The sequence below is a fragment of the Thunnus thynnus genome, chromosome 4 (assembly GCF_963924715.1).
Source record: "Thunnus thynnus chromosome 4, fThuThy2.1, whole genome shotgun sequence".
Classification (NCBI taxonomy): domain Eukaryota; kingdom Metazoa; phylum Chordata; class Actinopteri; order Scombriformes; family Scombridae; genus Thunnus; species Thunnus thynnus.
In genome coordinates, this window is record NC_089520.1 from 8,883,954 (window position 1) to 8,904,423 (window position 20,470).

Here is a 20,470-nt window from a genome sequence, read left to right on the forward strand (position 1 = left end):
CTCACCTGTATTTGCTCCATCTTTCATTCACTTGCAGTGAGATGGTTAGGGTTAGGGGTCGAGGGGGTGTGTGTCATGTAGTAAAGTGGGTGTGTCTTATAGGTCTGCAAGACTACAGATATACCTTCTCATTCAAGCACGTTTTCTGTTTCAGTCTTCTCCAGCTAACTCACTTCATTCAACTGCAAATTCACACCGTGAGCCAACAGAAACACTGATGCACTGTGTTTGAAAATAAATGGAGAAGTCATTGTTTTAGCACTATGTCATCACACTACCAGACTACAAGCTGCAACATCACTTTCATTTCTGTTGTCTAAACTTAACAACATGTCGGACTCTGAATGAGAACCTTGGTCTGTCCACCATCCATCCAGACCACCTCCCATTTAACTTGTGCGCAGCAGGCTATGTACTGTATCTTAGCACTTCCACTTCCCCGGAACATAATCCAGGCAGGAATTATGATTCCTTCAAAGCAAATTAGTAGCATATAAACATAATTTCTAGGATGCAGAGTTGCTTCATTGTGTCATCTAAACTCATGAGAGCTCGAGCTGTGCTATCTAAAAAACTTCAAAAAAACACTTATAATCACAGATTCCATGCAACTGACAGACAAAAGATGAATATTGAAGCTTACATGCAAAAAATATGTTGTTGCACTGTACAATACATAAACAAAAACATACAAAGATACAAGAAAATAATATACTAGGTGGAGGTGTAGAATGCCACAGCAGCAAAGTATGGTTTAACTCAGACTGCTGAAGCCTCATATTATCTGTATTATCTGCAGTCCTTTTTACACAGAATGAGAACTGTAGATATTGTCCTCCATTTCTTACAGTGTACTCGTGTAAGGTAGCCTGTATGGACAGGAGGAATGATTACAGACTCAAACAACTCTTTATACTTTATATGGCCATGTGAGTATTGTTTTAAGACAGACTTAAGCTTGAATAAAAATGTTCTGCTTTGAAGCTGCATCTGCCACAGCTGGCAGACTGATGCAGTTGTATGAATGAGGCAGAGGAGAGGAGGGAATGATATCCAGTAATCCTTTAAGATCTTTGATTTAGATAAAAGTTTAGTATAGTGGGAGATACTTAAGTATATTAAGTATATCAATATATCATCATTATGGATTTTTTTGCAGCTTTATTCAGCTGTCAGCATGTCTGAAATGTGAATGTTGTTCATTGATCTTTTCTCGGCTGCAGTTATAACATGCTTATAGTGTATAATAACATCCATGTGTAGTAGAGTCTGTATACATGTTGTAGTTTTTTCAATACAGATACTTTGTTTTCATCCGTGACCTCAAATAAAAAAAATCCAGAGTGCTGTACTGATGACTTTTACTCAGCAGTGATTGAATTGTTTTTACTATTCAGAGTATCCAATAACTCAATGTATAGAGTGACATTTATGAATTCCTTGTTTCTGAGTAATTCTCTTAATGCATGCATAAAAAGATATGTGGTTCTATGATAATGATTTGACTGCCTGTAATTTTATCTGGTAAACTTTATGGATGCATGGTTGTGGTCTGTGTTAATGTTCAGCTTAAACTTGGTAACAGTTTTGTTTAGCTAACTGACCATTTGCTAAAGCCCCGTCAATTGTTCAGTCGTAGCTTTGCAACCATCAAGTATTGGATTTGTTTATGTTGAAGTGGTTGACATGATGTATATGGAGCTGCAGTAAAAAAGATATTCTGTATATAAAGAGTTTGGAATATAGTGTATTTTTTAATCACATCTCCAAAACCAAAAACACAAGAGCAAAAAAGTGTGACGAATGGATTCAATACTCTGATAAAATGTCAACTGGCTTACTAGCTATCTACAGTAGTAACAATACTTCCACAGCCAAGATTTAACATGTCATTTTATAACTAATACTACTAATAATAATGCATTTAATTTGTACTGCACTCTTTATTTGCAGTGAATGTCAAAGTGCTACAGTGTTATAAACATACAACATAAAATAAAATAACAAGAGTTAAGATGAAAAAGTGTTCCTGAATAAAGAAAGTTTTGAAGCCTGTTAAAGACAATTTTCATTATCAATTAATCTGCCAATTATTTTATCGATTAGTCAAATGTTTAGTCTGCGGTGGAAGTATAGTAACAAAAAGAGGAACTTTGACACTAAAAAGACTGTAATGTTGAAAGATATCTACTTGATTTGACTCATTTTGACAGCTGAAGCTTCATTTTAGCTTCAGATAAACTTTTTAATACATTTTTGCACAGAAGGACGACTGTGGATTTTGTCCCCCATCACTTACATTGTAAATGCATTATGAAGGAATCTTCTAATGGTCAATATGAACAGGAGGAATGATCACAATTTTCAATGTTCATTTGGGCTCCTGACTGTTCTTTTAAGAAAAAGTGTGAACCTGTTCTTTAAGACCAGTAAGCAAAAGCAGAATCATTCCAACCAAAGCCATTTCTTGCTATGTAAATATGTGGACTACACGTGTGCGTACGTTGTGCTAACATAATTGTACCCCAATCTGTGAATTGCCCTGAGAACTGCTTGTACTCTCCCGGTGACGACCTGAGGTCATCAATGCCTCGATATCGCCTCAGCAGTCTTGTCATAATCAGTATCAATCACTGATGAGATTGACCAGCACTGTCCTATGATGATATCATTGATGACTTTGCTTCTGAAAAATCGTGAAAGTGAAAGTTTTGGTTTAATCTTCATAGTGATATTTTTGTGTAATTTGTTATATGTTCATAGTTCATTTGCACTTTTATCTTTATGCCAGTTTCATTAAGCCCTATAAATTATAAATATAAATAATACTTTAGATGTTGCAAAATGGTTTTGCACTTTTATCTTCATCTCGCTGGTGTCACTTTATAATAGTTAATCTAATATTTATTCTTGTTGATAAATTTATAATTTATTTGAAACATTTTGTTTTTTAAGTCATTTTATTGGTTCATTATTTATAATGTTTGTTTTAATTTTGATGTTGACAATGCAGCTAAGTTTCCTAAATCAAAATAAGTTTTTTATGTGTAAAAAGTAGCATTTGGGCTCATTTATATGCATATGGAATATGATGCAGATTTGGTGTGGCTGAAAAAAGATATAATAAAAAAAAACTAAATTTTGCATAAGGCCCCCAAACAGAGAGAAACCTGGTTCCAACATGCTAAAGGTCGATATCTGAGATAATGATTGGAGATTGAAGTAATCTATTCTTTGTCTTGTGGAGAGCAGAAATACTCAGAGAAGAGTAAATCAAAGGAGGAAGAGGAAGAGGAGGTTTGCCTGAGAGACGTAACTCGGGGTATAAAGTCGCTGTTTCTCAACGACGCTACGCGAGATTTCCGTCATGGCTAACGTCAACTAGCTCGCTGTGTCAACCACAGTGACACCGGTCGAGGAGATCCACCTACAGCTGCAGACGTCCCTCTGATATTTGAAATCATAAAGGGGGGGAAATCTAAAAGCAGCCACCCACAGAGAGGTCCTGTCTGTCGGCTTGCAAGCGCCCTCACCGTCCCTCGGACTGCCCGCGGCTGTCGTCCTTTAATCGGCCAGGTCAGTCGGTGTTACACCCGAGAGTTCAGCAGCTGCTAGCTGTCTGCGGGTTAGCTTGTCAGGCTAGCTCCAGCTCGCCGCAGTCATCACGGGAGGTCTGATTTTAATCCATATCTGAAAAGGGCAGTGACGTTTTCAGCAGCGGGAGTATAAAGAAGTGATTATAAGTCTACTGCATGTGCGTGACTTAAAATGATCGAAGTGTCTTAAGTAGCTACTTGCTGAGCTAACGTGACGACCAGCTCGGCTAATGCTAATCATCAACAGCAGCATTGACGGTAACTTAGCTTGTGTGCTCGGCAGCAGGAACAAACCGCCGAAGCGGGTTGTTTTCTATCGTTAGAGGCTTGTCAGTGCTTCATGTGTTGCTGACAGTCACAGGAAATACTTCAGTAACACAGATACGGTCCATCACGTGGATCCTTCACACTGTCTTTGATTTTTACATAGTTAAAAGTTTTCTGATTATTTGCAGATAATATGTTCACTATCATAGTCCGACTGTAACGTGTCATACATGTCAAGCACTTTGATCAGTCATTTGGAAATTATACACTCCTGATGGAATCAATCGTATTGACAATAACACGTGTGACAGTTCATTTTGTAACCATTTTAGTGCTACTAAACCCCCCACCCCCATTGCAATCTGATGCAGTCCGGTATTTTTACGAAGCTCAGACATTTTCAGTTTCTGTTGACACATTTTCAGAAAGGTGATAATTCTACTTTCTGTTCATGATTGAAGTCGTAGTGGGTGGTGGTATACTGGAATGTGTCATATTGAGAAGTGTTCTTAATATTTTTTCCACCCCGGGGGCAGTAATATTAGGAATAATAATAAACATTTGAGCTGCAACAATTAGTCGATTAGTTGCAAATTTTTCTGATAATCATTTGATTATTTTGAGTCATTTGTTTTAAGAAGAAAATTTCCAAATTCTCTGATTCCAGCTTCTTAAATGTGAATATTTTTTGGTTTCGTTAGTCCTCCATAACGGTAAACTGAATGTCTTTGGTTTGTTGACTGTTGTGGATAACACAAGACATATAAGGACCATTTTTCACCATTTTCTGACATCTTATGGATCAAACAATTAATCTATTAATAAGAAAATAATCAACAGATGAAGCGATAATGAAAATAATCGTTAGTTGCAGCCATAATAAACATAAAGTAGAATTATGTCAACAAAAACTGAAAATTTATAAGTTTCGTAAATGTAGAAATTCTGACAGAGCTGTTATATTGGATTGCACAGGTGTTCCTAATAAAGTGCTCTGTGAGTGTATGTTTACGTGCATGCTAGTGTCCCTGTTATGTATCTTTATAATCTCAGGATATGATATTTTTGATAATTGATTAATTGTGAGCCTCTCCAGTGTGTGGATTTGCTGCTTTGCTCATTGTAAACTGAATATCTTTGGGTTTTGGACGGTTGGTCAGCACAAAATAAGACATCTGAAGGTCACCTTAGACTCAGAGAAACTGTGATGTCATTTTTCTGACATTTTATAGACCAAATGATGAATTCATAAATTGAGAAACTAATTGTCAGATTAATCGATGATGAAAATAATCATGAGTTGCAGCGTAGTAAAATGCTTCATCCAGAAAAAAACAGAAGCAGTGGGTTTTGTGAGACTGTATTTATATATTGTGATATTTTAAGAGGACAGTATTGTGATATTTTGGGCTGCAATAAATAGTTTATTTCCAATATCGATTTATCTGTCAAATATTTTCTCTATTAATCGATTAGTTCTCTGGTCTATAAAATGACATAAAATGGTGAAAAATGTTGATCACTACTGTTTCCCAAAGCCCAAGATGACGTCCTCAAATGTCTTTTGTCCTGACCAACAGTCCACAACTCAAAGATATTCAGTTTTACTAGAAAAAGAAACTAGAAAATATTCATATTTGAGAAGCTGAAACCAGAGAATTTGGACAATTTTTACTTAAAAATGACTCCAAATGAAAATAGTTGGTGATTAATTTAACAGTTGTCAATCGTTGAAGCTCTATTGATATTTGTTTCTCTTTTTTTAGGTACTGTCCAGCCTCATCAAGCCCCTCTGTGGATCTTTAGCCCCTCAGGCAGGACAGTGGCAGAACCAGAGCCAGAGCCATCGGGGACCAGACCAGCAGGCAGCAGGGCTCCATGAGCACGACGGGGCAGCAGCAAGGGGGGGCCCTGCGTTCTCGCCGAGGTCTTGGCCGGGACAAGGACCCTGGGCAGGGCATGGGCATGGAGGCAGCCTGCTGGCTGGCCCCCGGAGTGCTGCGCAGGCTGATCGAGCTGCCTTCACCCCCCCTGTCCCGACACCAGCTCAAGAGGCTGGAGGAGCACAGGTACCACTGACTCCTGCTCTACTGACTGAAACAAACTGAAGTAAAACTTTATATTGTGCGGTAGTTATATTTAACTTCATGTAATTCTGTGTAGTTCTGTGTTTTTTAGCAGAAGTATGTATAGAAACATACAGAGATTAACCAGTCTGATATGGATGGGTTTATTGTGTGGTGGCTCACCTTTTATGAAAGTCGTGTTGGTGACATCATCAAGCTTTATCAGAGTGGACACCTTTTATGTAGTAGCTGCTGGGGCTGAGCAATCTAAGGAAAATATCAATTTTTTATTAATTTTGTCCTGACCAAGTTTTAATTGTGATTATTTTCTATAAATTAAACTCCAGGTCTGTTTTTGTGGAGATGATTGTACCAAGATTTTGACAAACTTGACTTGAGTTCCAATCATTCAGTCAGAAAATTCAACTCAACTTGTTTTTCTGTATAAAAAAAAACTGACCACTTCAGCTCAGCTATTTGATAATCAAATATGACATTTAAAACTGGCATAATATGATAAAAATCAAAAACTTATATACTGTTGACAGCTCTGCTATGTAGCTTCTTGAGCTAACGTTAGCTTCACAGGCTGACAGGACAGATTGATTCATAGCTCTGAATCCTGGAGGTCTCAGAACTCTTGAGTTTATAAGCTTAAAAAGATGATATGACGATATGCTTAAAAGTTTAGTGGGAGATTCTGACCTCTCTGTCCCTGTTAGCTGTTTTAATTGACACTTAACAACTGCCGAGCTATCTCCTGCTTCCTGTCTGAAACTGATGTGAGGTGATCACTTAACTTATTCGTGTAGGCGAAAAAAACTTGCCACTTTGGTCTTTTTTTCTTGAGCAGCAAAAAGACACAATCCATGCCTTATTTTCTCAAACATCAATTATACAGAGCACTATTTTTCTGTAACAAGGCCGTCTTTGTTACAGACAGTGGCTCACTGAGAACGTATCAATCAAGCAACAGCTAAGATTTATTTTTTCCTTACTCCGACATACACAGTTGACTTCAATTATCCACCACTGAGTTCATTTGACAGCAACAGTTTTAATTTTAGCTGATGAAATCAATAGTTGCCGGCTTAAACTGTCACTTTCTCCAGCCTCTTATGGGACTGTTAATTATGTAAGTTATGATTTAAAATTGCAGCTCTTGCGATGTATAAATTGCCCTCACTCAACCAATAATTGTTTTGCCGTAATGAAAGCCAGTTAACAGTTATATTAATCATGGCCCAAATCTCAAGGGTTAAGTTTTCAGGTCCTCACCTGCCTGTTGTTTGTTGCCGCAGGTACAGCAGTGCTGGACGCTCCTTGCTGGAGCCTCTAATGCAGCGTTACTGGGAATGGTTGGTGGGACGAGTCCCCTCCTGGATTGCCCCCAATCTAATCACCATCATAGGCCTGGCTACCAACGTCTTCACCACCCTTGTGCTCGTCTACTACTGCCCAACTGCCACTGAACAGGTTAGTTCAGTTCATCCTGAGACAGTGTTATTCTGGATGGTCTTTAAAACATATTAAACAGGCTCAAATTCATGTAAACATAAACTCTGCTACTGCTACCAGTTATGTTTTATACAATCACTCCAAACAGAGTCGATACTGGGTGACCTCAGAACAGAAACAGAAATAAACAAACATCAGAGGCCTCTCTTAAATTTAAGAGCATTTAAAGTCATAAGACTTAGGTAGCTTTTATTATTAAGTTATAAACATTAAAGCTACATTTATATAAGTTACATTATTAAGTTATATTTCACTTAAGTCCAAAATATGGTTTCCTGGTTTCCTTCTGCAGTTGAAGCTTTATGTGATTCATTTGTAAGGGACCATCTACAATATTAGTTTACCCAAATCACTCTACTGGTATCTATCCAAGCAGAGAGTTTTGGTTTCGTCATTTGACGGCTGTGCTGCAGCCAGCTGGAGACAACGGCGTTAGAAAAATCAGAAACAACATCCTGGTTACTCTGGATCATCCACATACCTCCCTGTCAACAGTTTTTCTGTTGGAACTACCGTCTACCTGAGAAATGGTCTCGATCTCGAAGACTGATGACAGAAAGGTCTCATGTGATCATATGTGGACTTTCTGTTTGAATACTGAAAGGTGAAGAGCGGCACAGAAAAATGTGACTGAGCTGCTGGCATGGATACCCGCATCACCAGTTATAGTTATGCAAACTATAAATATAGACTCATTAATTAATCAATTTAAACTGTTTGAAAAGCCTAATTTAAGTCATTAAAGTGCAATAAATATTAGGTCTGCTACTAAATGATTCATCATCAGTGAATCTGCAGATTATCTTCACAATTCATCAGTTTAATAGTTTAAAATCTATGAAGTCTAAAATCTATAAAATGTTAGGAAATGGTGACAAAGGCCTGTCACAATATCCTAAACCCCAAGTTGTTATCAAATAGATCATTTTGTTCAACCAACCGTTTAAAACCCAAAGATGTTGAAAGAGACAGACGAAGAAAAGCTGTAAATATTCACCATTAAGAAGCAAATATTTTCAATTTTTGCTCGACAAAATGACAGTTAATGATGAATAGATTAGAAAAAATAGTTGCTGATTCATTTTCTGTTGATTGACTAATCAATTAGGCAATGAATTGTTGTAATTCTAGTAAATATATAGTCCATATGTAAAATATGAGTCTTTATTTATCCAATAGGAAATATAGAAGTCCTTAAAATGTCCTTGTATCACACAAAAAAATACAAAAGGGAGTTTGGAGATTTGGCTGCTGCGCTCTAAATGAAATCTTTTGAACAGCTCACTAGTACATAAAACGATATTAATGAATGAAAGTATCCAGCTGTGCATTTAATAAGCAGGATTTTGGAGACATCCGAGTCTGATCCTCTACCAACAAGTTCTGGACATATTTGGGGACGGTTGTGGGTCTTTTTATTAACTAGTCAGTTCTGGGAAACAACCACCGATTTATCACAAGGTATTTCACACTGTATGTGTGTTTTGATCATATGTATTGATGTATCAGGTCACTTCCTGGGTCACATGAGGTCTAAAGCCGCTCTGAACCTGGAGCTGATTGATCGCTCTATTCAGCTGGATGTTTGTGGGCTTCTGCTGAATATGAATATGTGTGTGTGTGTGATGTTTCAGGCTCCTCTCTGGGCGTACCTGCTGTGTGCGGTGGGTCTGTTTGTCTACCAGTCATTGGATGCCATCGACGGGAAGCAGGCCAGAAGAACCAATAGCAGCTCTCCTCTGGGCGAGCTATTTGACCACGGCTGTGACTCCCTCTCTACCGGTTAGTTTGTTTTCCTGTTCGCCTCCATTTCACTTAGTCTCAGCACATCTGAAGCCCCTTTTTAACACTGTCTGTGTTGTTGTTTGTCTCTGTGCAGTGTTTGTCGTGTTGGGAACCAGTATAGCAGTGCAGATGGGCACAAACCCGGACTGGATGTTCTTCTGCTGCTTTGCTGGGATGTTTATGTTCTACTGTGCCCATTGGCAGACCTACGTGTCAGGAACCCTGCGCTTTGGCATGTAAGTTATTTAAAGCTGCTTGTTTTGTTGTTTGTCGAAGTAACAAGATAATTTCTATTATTAATCTATGAGCTTCAGTCATCTCAGTTACTGTGTGTTCTGTAGCAGGTCTACTGGGAGTCATGTTTGAATACTGGCACCAATATCATACCAGAGTTTCAGTACTGATTCCAAAACAGTACTTTATGAGATCTCACTCTGCAGAGTATAAACTTGTTTGACGAATGCATCGGTGTTGAGGAAATATCTGATCAAATGATATGTAAACAAGACAAAGAACTCAGAGCTGAGTGTGAATAGATGTATTTGTTTTTCCTCACCATCATCATTTGACTCCTGTGTTTTTCACACACACGTTATCCTCTTCCTGTGCACAGTTTGTCACATAGAAGAAATGCACACTTGTCATTTGTCGATGCAGCTTAGGGAGAAATTAGGCGAGTTTGGTTTAGTGCAACAGATTTTTCCCACTGCTAATCCAAACACGGCAGGATTGTTGTCACATAAGAATCAGATTGCATTGAAGCCTGAATTGAGATTGTATTTTTGCAGTAATCATGCAGCCCTACTGTAGATCAAAGGGTGAGGTGATGAATAAATAGACTCTCAGCCTGTCACATCACCGGGTCGATAGCTCTGAAACAGCTGTGCCAAACACAGTGGAGCCATGACAACGATAGTTAATCAAATTGAGAGAGCTTCTCCAGAACATCTTATTGTTGTCTGGATGATGCAGGATAAAATCTAAAACATATTTTCGGTAGACATGAAAAGGTTATACGTGTTTTCGAATGCCTGGAAAGTTGATTAACAACAAAAGTTCTGCTTTTATCAAGGCAAAACACATTTTAACTTTATGAATTCACAGCTCTAAGTAAGTTATTTAAAAAGTGTATCAATGTGGATGTATTCTGTGTGTAGATTTGACATAACAGAGGTGCAGATCTGTCTCGCAGGATTACAGACACTCACAGCCTCTGTGGGTCCCTGCTTGTGGAATATGATGGTAAACCTCCTGGCTGCTGCCTGCATGGCTCCCTACTGTCTCCTTCCACAATGACCTCTGACCTCCTATGGAGTCACATTGGCTCGCCCCTCAGTCTGTTCTGCTCAAAGGTGCAGTCAGTAAAATATGGCTCTTCAATAACATCAGATGAAGGAAATGAACCATCTGCAAACTGCATGATCTCCTCCTTGGGTTTCGACTTTACTTGACTTTTTACTAAATTAGAATCTGGCAAAAATACACATCAGACACACGTGACCTTAGATGCTAACGCTATTATTCAAATCTTTACATTTAATTCCTGAAAGACTCCACCAAGACGAGGCACGATGAGAGACCTGCTGGATGTTGTAATGAATGAATGAATGAAAGTGAATAAGATGCTGTGGAGATCTGACATACAGTATAGCCCCTTTCACACATGCAGTCTGTCCCTGAGATGTTCAGGAACATTTCCTGCATGGGGTCATGTGTGAACGGGAGCAGGGATGGAGATCTGTACCACCAGTTTCCCACCTCAAGACCTAGTAATGTTTCAGGGAAAATGCCCGTATGAATGTGTTGTGACACTTTCACATGGAGCGAGCAAACCAATCACCAAGACTTGACGTGTGGGTGACGTACTGCGAGTTGCTTGGTTTTGGCTTGTTTGTTTTCAACATTGCGGTTGCGTTATGAACTTTCTCATATTACGTAAGTGTTGCACTATTGCCATCTGCTGGACTGTCCCTTGCCCCATCTATTCCGGCATTGCCATGGCATGTGTGAAAACATCAGGGGTGAATAGTGAAAATCACTATTCACTATGCCTGAAAGGTTTTCCCAGTAATTTACCGGGAACTATGTGTGAAAGAGGCTTATGTTACATCACCAAGCTACAGTAGATGCCAGGAGGATTTAGGCTCTGGGAAATTTTGGCAGGCATTTTTCACTATTTTCTGATGTTTTATAGATTAAACACTCACTTCTTTAAGAAATAATCAATAGATTAATTAATAATGAACATATTTGCCAGTTGCAGACGTAGTAAATACACACATCCAGACAAGCCCTGTGGAGATTCTGATCTCTAGTGGCGCTATGGAGCAGTTTATTTTATTTTTTTTTAATGAGTGTGCATGTGGGTGACGTGTTACAGTCCTGCCAACATTTTCACACTATTCCATTGATCTACAGGTGGCTTTAACGCACCAAGAAATGCAGGAATTTGCCAGCAAAAGCAGGGAAGAAGAAAAGTCATCGCTAGTAAACACAGATGTAAACAATCCAGGGTTTAAAATACTTGAAAAATTGGCTTTTCAAATGTTTAATAAGGAATGAAATGCATTCATTCACATTTTTGTTAGATATGCGGGACACTGAATGTAAACATAATCTTTGTTTACAATAAAACTCCACAGGGCTTCTTTTTTTTTTTTTTTTTTTTTTAAAGAAATAGGTCAACATTTTGGGAAATACTTATTTACTCTTTCTGAGAGTGACGTGTTCAGAGTCAGATGAATAGCAGCCGCATGTCTCTTCAGTATGTTCGGAGCTGGAGACAGGAAGTGGTTAGCCTAGCTTAGCATTAAGACTGGAAACGGGGAGAAACAGCTAGCCTCACCCTGTCCAAAGTTCAAAAATACACTTACCAACACCTCTAAAGCTCATTGATTAATATTTGTTTAATCTGTATAGAGATATAAAAGGGACAACTTAAGGTTTTATAAGGAGATGCATGCTGGAACTAATTTTTCTGACCGGCAGTCATTGAGGGAACAAAGGAGACATAATAATCACCACCCCTTTGCTGATTGTTCTTTTGTTGAAAGAGCCAGTGTAATATTACTGATTGCGTCTTTAATGCGGCTTCTTGCCTGTGCAGCGCAGAGGAAAATCAACCCTTTGTCTCCATGTCCAGCAGTGTGTGTTGTGGAGGAAGGCTGTAGGATGACTGTGTGTTTGTTGTGTTGGTAGACATCACTAATCTTCACTGTAAACTCTGCTTCTTTCCTCCCACTCAGCATTGATGTGACTGAGGTACAAATCTTCATAATAATCATGTATTTGCTGGCCGCCGTGGGAGGATCTGCTTTTTGGCAGTCACTGGTAATTCTGATTGGTTCTAATTCCTACAGATTGAGATTAATGAGACTGATTCCATAATTATGTAATCATGTTTATGTTGGTATTGCTAATATAATTATGACGCTGCTCTAACATTCTTGTTTTGACTGTTTTTATTATATCAGAAGTATAAAGGATGTCACTCTGAATGCTATTATAATTCACATTAACATTGCTCATGATACTGATGAATTTACTCACAAATGACAGAAGTAGCTGGAAAGTTGCAGTATGATCACTACATCTTTTCATGAAAATGTCTGTTGCTTTTATTATTTCTTAATTTTAGTGTTTTAATGTCTGATTGCCAGATTCCGATCCTAAATATCCAGATGAAAATGGTCCCTGCCATCTGCACTTTTTTAGGAGCCATCTTCTCCTGCACCAATTACTTCAGAGTTATTTTTACAGGAGGTGTGGGCAAAAACGGATCCACAATAGCAGTAAGTCTGGAAAATTAAGCATTTCCCCTGATTTGTTAGTGCTGCCCTTTCCTCCAGGAGAGCAAGTTTGATTTCTCATCAAAATAAGTAGACTGTTGTTACATCAACTTCAGTTCATGCTATAGATTCTGTTTGAGCAGCTCTACTGTATGCTTTTTACTGACATTAACTGTGTGTCTTTGTTGTTTCTATCCTCAGGGAACTAGCGTCCTTTCTCCAGTCTTACATATTGGTTCAGTCATAATTTTGGCGATGATGATATACAAAAAGTCTGCTGTCCAGCTCTTTGAGAAACACCCATGTCTTTATATCCTGGCGTTTGGCTTCGTCTCAGCCAAAATCACCAATAAATTAGTTGTAAGTTGAATATACTTTTATAAGAGAGAGGTTAAACATAATGCTTGGAGGAATGGAGGAAGTTTGCACATTTTGTACAACTGCTGTATAGAACTACAACAATACTTCACTTCAAACGCCACATTTTTTGAGATTCAGTAAAAAAAAAAAATCTAATCTCCGATGAGCCAAGTTAAAGATTTTGCAAACATTGTTTTCCCCATTTCAGGTTAGCAGAGGTTATATTGACAAATGTAAACTGAGTAGAGTGTGATGCTGACTGTGTGGTTTGTATATCTGTCCACAGGTAGCACATATGACAAAAAGTGAGATGCATCTCCACGATTTAGCCTTCCTTGGACCAGGACTACTGTTCCTGAATCAGTATTTCAATAGTTTTATTGATGAGTACCTGGTACTGTGGATTGCATTGGTAAGTACACACATGACGAACACTGATTCACTCAGTTGTACTTTTTGTTCTTTTTTCTTTTTAAATGTTTATTTATTGACTGATATTTAAGAACGAAGGACGAGTCATATTGTCAGTGATTGTTGCTTGTCTGTGTGGTATGGAAGAACATTTCTGCCGTGGAAGAAAAAAATGCTTGAAATGGTTGGAATGACAAATTTAAAAAGTATCCGACACAGAGTCATAATTATGAGATGCTATCTCAAATTATGAGATAGTATCTTAACTTACAAAGTTACAATTACGAGATGGTGAGTTAGAATTTTTATATGTGAGTATGGGATTATGAAACTATGAAAAACAAGTATGACATGCTGTGTATGTATGACATAATAATACAAAATAATGTAGCTGAGAAATTAAGTCTAAATCATGAGATACGAAGTAAAAATTATGAGACAATACTGACATAAACTAAGTCAAAATTACTTGTAATTATGACATTAAGTCAAAAGTATCATTTCATGAGTCAAAACTATGAGATAGTCTATTTATGAGACTGAAATACAAAGTCAAAAGTATCTCAGACCAAGTTGTAAAAAAGAAAGTATGTTTTATAAACTTTGAGATAGTAAATTGTTATATATTGTTAGATATTAAAAAATAATAATATATCTATCTAGTTAAAATAAAGAGATTGACAAAACCTTTGAAAAGAGTCGGTAAAATTTCAGATGTATCTTTTTTTTTTTTTTTTTTCTTTTCTTGGCAGTAATGGTCTTCCATAGCGAGTTGTTCCTGCTTGAAAAGAGTGACTGTGTTTCTTTCTCTCATGCAGGTCATTTCCTTGTTTGACTTGGTGCGTTACTGTGTCAGTGTTTGCAACCAGATTGCCTGCCATCTTCACATTTTTGTTTTCAAAATCAAGCCTTGTTCAGTGCTCAGTTCAGCTCCTCACTGAGGACACGCCGGCCATTACTGACTCTGTCCCTTCCTGTTAGTTGCACTCATCTTTTCTTCACTCTGTTTTCCACGTAGAGATGCAGGGGATGACGTGGTGTAAAGTATGTGCTTCTGCCAACTGAATGTGAGGACAAATAATATATATTAAGATACTGGAGTATTACTGTCATTGTTTCTTTTTCACCAGTGCAGAAATGAATTTGTACCAGTTTCATCCTCTGCCCCAGTAATAGGAATTCTCCTTATGACAAACTCAGAGCAAATATTTCAGGAGAGTACAGGTGCTACTCAGTATGTTCAAGGAGAGAAACTTAAACTTAAGTGTGTTTTAACAGTTCATGTGCAAGAAAAATGTATAGGAAATGAATCACTCTGCTTTTCATGATTATAATTTTTGTAATATTTGCATAACTTTACCTTTTTGCTATTGTAAATACCAAACTGTACGGTGTCTGTGCTTCTCTTTTAAGTTAAAAATCCTGCTTTGACACATTTATAAACTCTTCCTTTATGTTTATCATTTTTAAGCAACTCTATTTCCTGCATGTTACACAAAACTGTGCAACTATTTCACATCAGCAAAATTTACGGTTTTGGAGGAAACTAAATGCCGACTTGGTCACATTTTTTCTTTTTTTGCATATCAGAATGTACTTATTGAACAAACCTGCAAAATATTCACTGCCAACGTTTTTTCATGTAGTTTGTCAACTAAAACCACTTAGGTGAAGGTACACGTTGGGTTTTTTGGGTGCTGTTCAAGTCATGGGAGGGTTTTTGTGTTTATTGTCACATGTAACGTTATTTGCTATATTCATTATGAAGTTGATAGTTTGGTTAATGGTTCGCGGTGTTAGGCTTTCTCTACACTTTATTCTTTTTATTGTAAATAGAAAAGGAAACGCACCTTGCACGTCACGTTGTCAGTTTGCTTTCTGTCACTCCTCATCCCTCTTCTCCACATGCTATTAACCTGTGATTTGTATTTGGATACCTTATCTGGATCAGGGGAAAAAACCCCCCAAACATTTTAATCCGATCTGAGCAGGTGTAAATGACATCTGTACAGTTTGAACACCTTCTTAACATCGTTTCTGACCTGAGACAAACCATGTCTGTTGACAAGTCTGCCAGCTCTGATTACCTAATTTGCAGATTTAGAGATATAATCACAATGTGGGCAGTGGAGATAATGAGGACACCTTTTTAATACCAGGTTTAAATGTAAAAACCTGTGATCAGATCAGGATAACGTATCCAAATACAGATCACATGTTAATAACAGGTGGAGATGAGGATAAATCTGCTGGTGTTTTTAGTTTTTTCTTGTCAACAAATCCCATGAAAGGACCAAAACCAAGTGTTAGTCTGTCTCTCAATACTTCCATCCTCTGTCTGTTCCACTCAGCCCCGAGCCCACTGGTCGCTACTGAAGACGTATATCTTTAAAAACCCCTCAGAAATATACTGTTTAATTTTAAAAAAGACTCAGTTATTCCCCAAAATGGCCGGGCACTTTAGTTTTTAACAAACATTACTCAAAGAAGAGAAAATTGTGCAATTGTTGGGGACTATTTTCAGTGGTTGATTAATCCATATTTAGTGCTCTAGTGAGTATTTTTGGCAACATTATGATGTTTGTAGGATGTGGAATAACAAAGTAGCTTCACTGCACAGAAGAATAAGATACTGTATATCAGGCTGTGGATACATAGGCAATAGTTTTCTTGTTAATACGATTGGTTTGTTGTTGGTTTTGGTCTTTTCATGGAATTTGTTGACCAGAAAAACATTGAATATCACCAGACTGATGCCATGTTGGTTATTTATGTAAACATCACACTCCTTCCTACGTTGCCGGTGGATGCTGCTACTTCACTCAATCACTGTTTTGAAAATTCATCCATTAATATAATAATCTAGTCGGCATTATGTTTCCCCAAAACATACCTGCTGAAGCAGAACAGTTGCACATGCACTGAATGTGTAGGAAATGAGGTCACATGATGACATCACAGTTTTTGAGGTGGTAAATGACGAGAATCGGATCAAACTATGTCTCTGACAGTTAATAAAAACCTGTTTATTTGAAGTGGCTGCTGCTCGCTCTGCCTCCACATCTACCAACATCATCCAATACTGTTACAGCACCTCATGCTGAGTGGGTGTTTCAATGTTGCTGCTTCTGAAGAAAACCTGTAGTGATGGCCTGTATTAATGTGGAGAACATGTCTGTCTTTAACAGCAGAGATTAGTTTCTTGCTTTTGCATATTGTGCCTGTTTTATTTATATTTCGTTGAACTGTTCTATCTGCAGATACTGTATCAAGCCTCTGCAGTTTGTTACAAATGTTCAAGAAGATCTATAATGCAAAGTGTTGACTGTAGTGGGAGTCCTTTGTGTACAATAACCTCAGAACAGTGTTTGTTTGAGTTCACGGTGGTGTAGTCGTAAGCCACAGTTATCTGAACACTGTTGAGGGAAAAAAAAAAAAGCTTGTTGGTCATTGATTCGTAGAAACAAAGCCTTCCACATACAAGTGTTAAAGGGTCACTTCACCCAAATCACAAAAACATCGGTCCTTTAATGCCTTGTGATGTCTTTATGATGGGATATTAGAGAATCATTAGAATTTTTTTAAAAATTGAGAAAAAAAAATTGTAAATAATGAAAATAAAGTGTTAATTTTGAGTAAAAAGTTATAACAAAATAAAGTTGTAAAAAAAAGTCATGAGTACAGTCGTAATTTATAAAGAAAAATGTTGTGATGTTTTGAGAATAATGTAATGCATTGAGCCATAAGAAGAAAAAAACTACTATGGGGAGAAAGAAATTTAATGTTTTGACAGTGAGTCATAATTTAAAAAAAAATGTTGCACTAGTTTGAGAATAAAGACAATAGTTTGAAAAGTCATGAGACTACAGATGTAATTTTGAGAAAAAAAGTCATAATTTAAAAGTAAGTTCTAACTATTGAGAAAATCGAAATATGAAGAAAAGTGGTTGTTTTAAGAGAAAAGAGTTGCAATATTTTGAGAAGTCATTGAGATAAAGGTGTAACCTTGAGACATAATATGTGAATGAAGTAGTAATTCTACTATAAAGTTGCAATATTTAAAGAAAAAAGTTTTAATAGTTTATGAAAAAAATCATAGATGTAATATTGAGGGGAAGAATTGTGATATTTCAAGCTGTAGTTCAACAATAGACACTGTTGTTTTTTAATGTACTTTTTGAATCCTTTGAACACCACAAACTAACTTCTGTTTATTGTATTTGGGATGAAATCAAAAATCTCAGCAGCGGAAATTTTTAAAATATTGACACATAAAAAGAAAATCATCTGAATGGCTGGATAACAACTTGGATTTTTTGTGATTCGTGTGAATTAACCCTACGAGGAACACAGCTCAATGTTAACATAGCTAAAGGTCCATTTCTCTCAAAGTGTTTTAATTGGACAGATTACATGGGTGTAAATGATTACGTGTATTATGCATTAAAGAACAGTGTTGATTTTTTTTTATCCTTTATTTTCTACTGTTGATGTCTCTGTAGTCATGTCTGTTCACACTGGGTGTTTCAGGAGGAAATGGTCGATGGACTGATGCCCTAATCTGCATGTGTACTATACTGCTGTACAGTTTGTACTATAGCTGAAGATTCTTTGTATAACCCACTTCGTGAAATCCACAACTAAACAACTTTTCATAATGACCCTGTGAGATACAGTATCAACAGCCGCAGCTCAGCATCGTCGTGTGCATATAGTTACTGATGTCAGGTCCACTCTCTCATTGTTACTAGTAAAAGTTTGCCTTAAACGCGTTTGTTTTCTATTGTTTTGTACAGAGATGAAGCCTTTCACAATGACCATATTGTCACTGTGTGCGTCTCTACTGTCGAAGGCTTGTGTAAAAGTTTGTCTTCTGTTGGCCAGACTGCCAAGCTCAGGTATATCACCAGTGTGCAGGACAGTGTGTTCTTAGACGACTATGGTAAACAAGATCACCTGACAATCTCTCCTTCACTTACCAATGCAAATAAATTTCATACTCCCACCTGGAACCAGGTTTCTACTTGTCTTTTACTGGAAACCATCAGACAGATCCAAGTCCTGCGGCTTAGTGTCGTCTGTGGAAAACTACTGATGATGCCACTGAAAACAACTTTTATGACCGAACTCCTCAAGTTCCAAAGGACGGTATGTTTTCGTCTGGTGTGAACAAGATGAGATTGAAGCACATGTCCCAACTCCATAATACATAATCACAATACACAAAATATAAGAAGTTTTCATAAAGTTTCCCATAAAGCTGCAACAGCTGATGCAACTGTTTTCTTCAGTCTCTCCAATTTCAACAATTAAAAAACAGAACAACTAAAGATACAGAAGAGGCAGCTCATACAGGAAAATTATAGAAAATTATCTGGCTTCAAACATGGTATAAATAAAAAAAACAAACAAAGCAAGACAATTGAGGGCAGACATCAACAGACATGAGTGTAAAAGACAAATTAAGTCAGAAAAATTGATAAAAATTGCAGAGAGGTTTAGTGGAAATTTTAGTCAGTGAAGGAGGTTACACTGTAAGAAAGCATGATTTGAATAAAACAAGGTTAATGATTGTTTTGTCCTATGTGTTCTGAGAATTGATAATACCTCATTACAGCCGTATAATTAATTAGAGAACAATGTTGTGTGCTAGTTTCTACTTTATTATTCATAATCACACACTTTATGGTTTTTTGCAAAATATTGATTATTATGAAAGCCTGTCTGAGTCAGTTTAATTATGAGAAGTTGTATCTTAAATGTGGCCTCTGCTGTATACTCTGCAATCAGTCCTTCCAGGAAATTGCGATTTTGTGATTGCAATAATTAACGTAGATACTGGAAATCTCCACAATATTTGCAAGAGCTTGCAATTTGGCAAAATTATTGCAACCTTTCCACGTGAAATGGCCAAATCAACACACCACCTGCATTTAATGTCATAGTAACTTATGTCATCGCAGCGTGCAGATGGTTTGCATGATTCAGTTAGTCAGAAGAATACAAGTTGATATGTCAGACAGCAAAGATGGACATAATCTACCTCAAACATAAAAATGGGCACTTTAGAAATTAAACTATATTTTTATGTTAATGCATTTGTTTTAATGGCATGGTTGACTGATCATTGATTATGTGGTGTTAGTGTTGAGGGGAAAGATGATTCAATAGAGGCTTATAAATGGAACTACAGTATTTTCTGTTTTACATAACTCTGAGCCCATGGTTTTCATGTTCAGAAAATAAATTACACTGAAATGTAGTTATGTGATATGCAGAATACTTTTTATCAAAGAAAGTGATTACATGTGACTTGTCATTGGTAGTAGTTCAAAAAGCAAATTGCATTATTTTCCTTTGCTTGCAATTTTTCCAAATTCTTGCAATTTTACTCCAAAAAGAGCACATAAAACATTGCAAATTGTATTGCAATTACTTTAAAAAAAAAAAAAAAAAAAAAGACTGCAAAATCTAGCATTTTTTTCTGCAATAATCACCCAAAAAAACAAAAAAAAAAACCTAACGTGAAATTCTGGAGGGATTGTGCAGTGATCAATATACAGTATCACTTGCAGTTTCGACTGAGGCCACTATCGCTAAGGCGGCGCTGTTCCTGCAGCTTCGCCTGCGAGGCAAAAATCAGGGCAGGAAGTCCCGTGCCATTATACTCACATGACCG

General features: G+C 37.2%; 1 protein-coding gene across 2 annotated transcripts; it reads left to right on the forward strand.

Moving 5' to 3' along the window:
* Positions 1-3,343: 3,343 nt before the first annotated feature.
* cept1b (choline/ethanolamine phosphotransferase 1b) lies at positions 3,344-18,257 on the forward strand. 2 transcript variants are annotated; one of them, XM_067586452.1, is made up of 10 exons: positions 3,344-3,576; positions 5,630-5,932; positions 7,231-7,405; positions 9,082-9,229; positions 9,327-9,468; positions 10,390-10,474; positions 12,892-13,023; positions 13,222-13,380; positions 13,667-13,792; positions 14,610-18,257. In XM_067586452.1, the coding sequence occupies exons 2-10, from the start codon at positions 5,742-5,744 to the stop codon at positions 14,730-14,732; spliced, it is 1,281 nt and encodes a 426-aa protein (XP_067442553.1). In that variant the 5' UTR covers positions 3,344-3,576; positions 5,630-5,741; the 3' UTR covers positions 14,733-18,257. The 2 variants fall into 2 exon arrangements, with proteins under 2 accessions (XP_067442553.1, XP_067442552.1); XM_067586451.1 differs by lacking the exon at positions 10,390-10,474 and adding an exon at positions 12,478-12,562 and having other exon boundaries at positions 3,345-3,576.
* Positions 18,258-20,470: the final 2,213 nt, after the last annotated feature.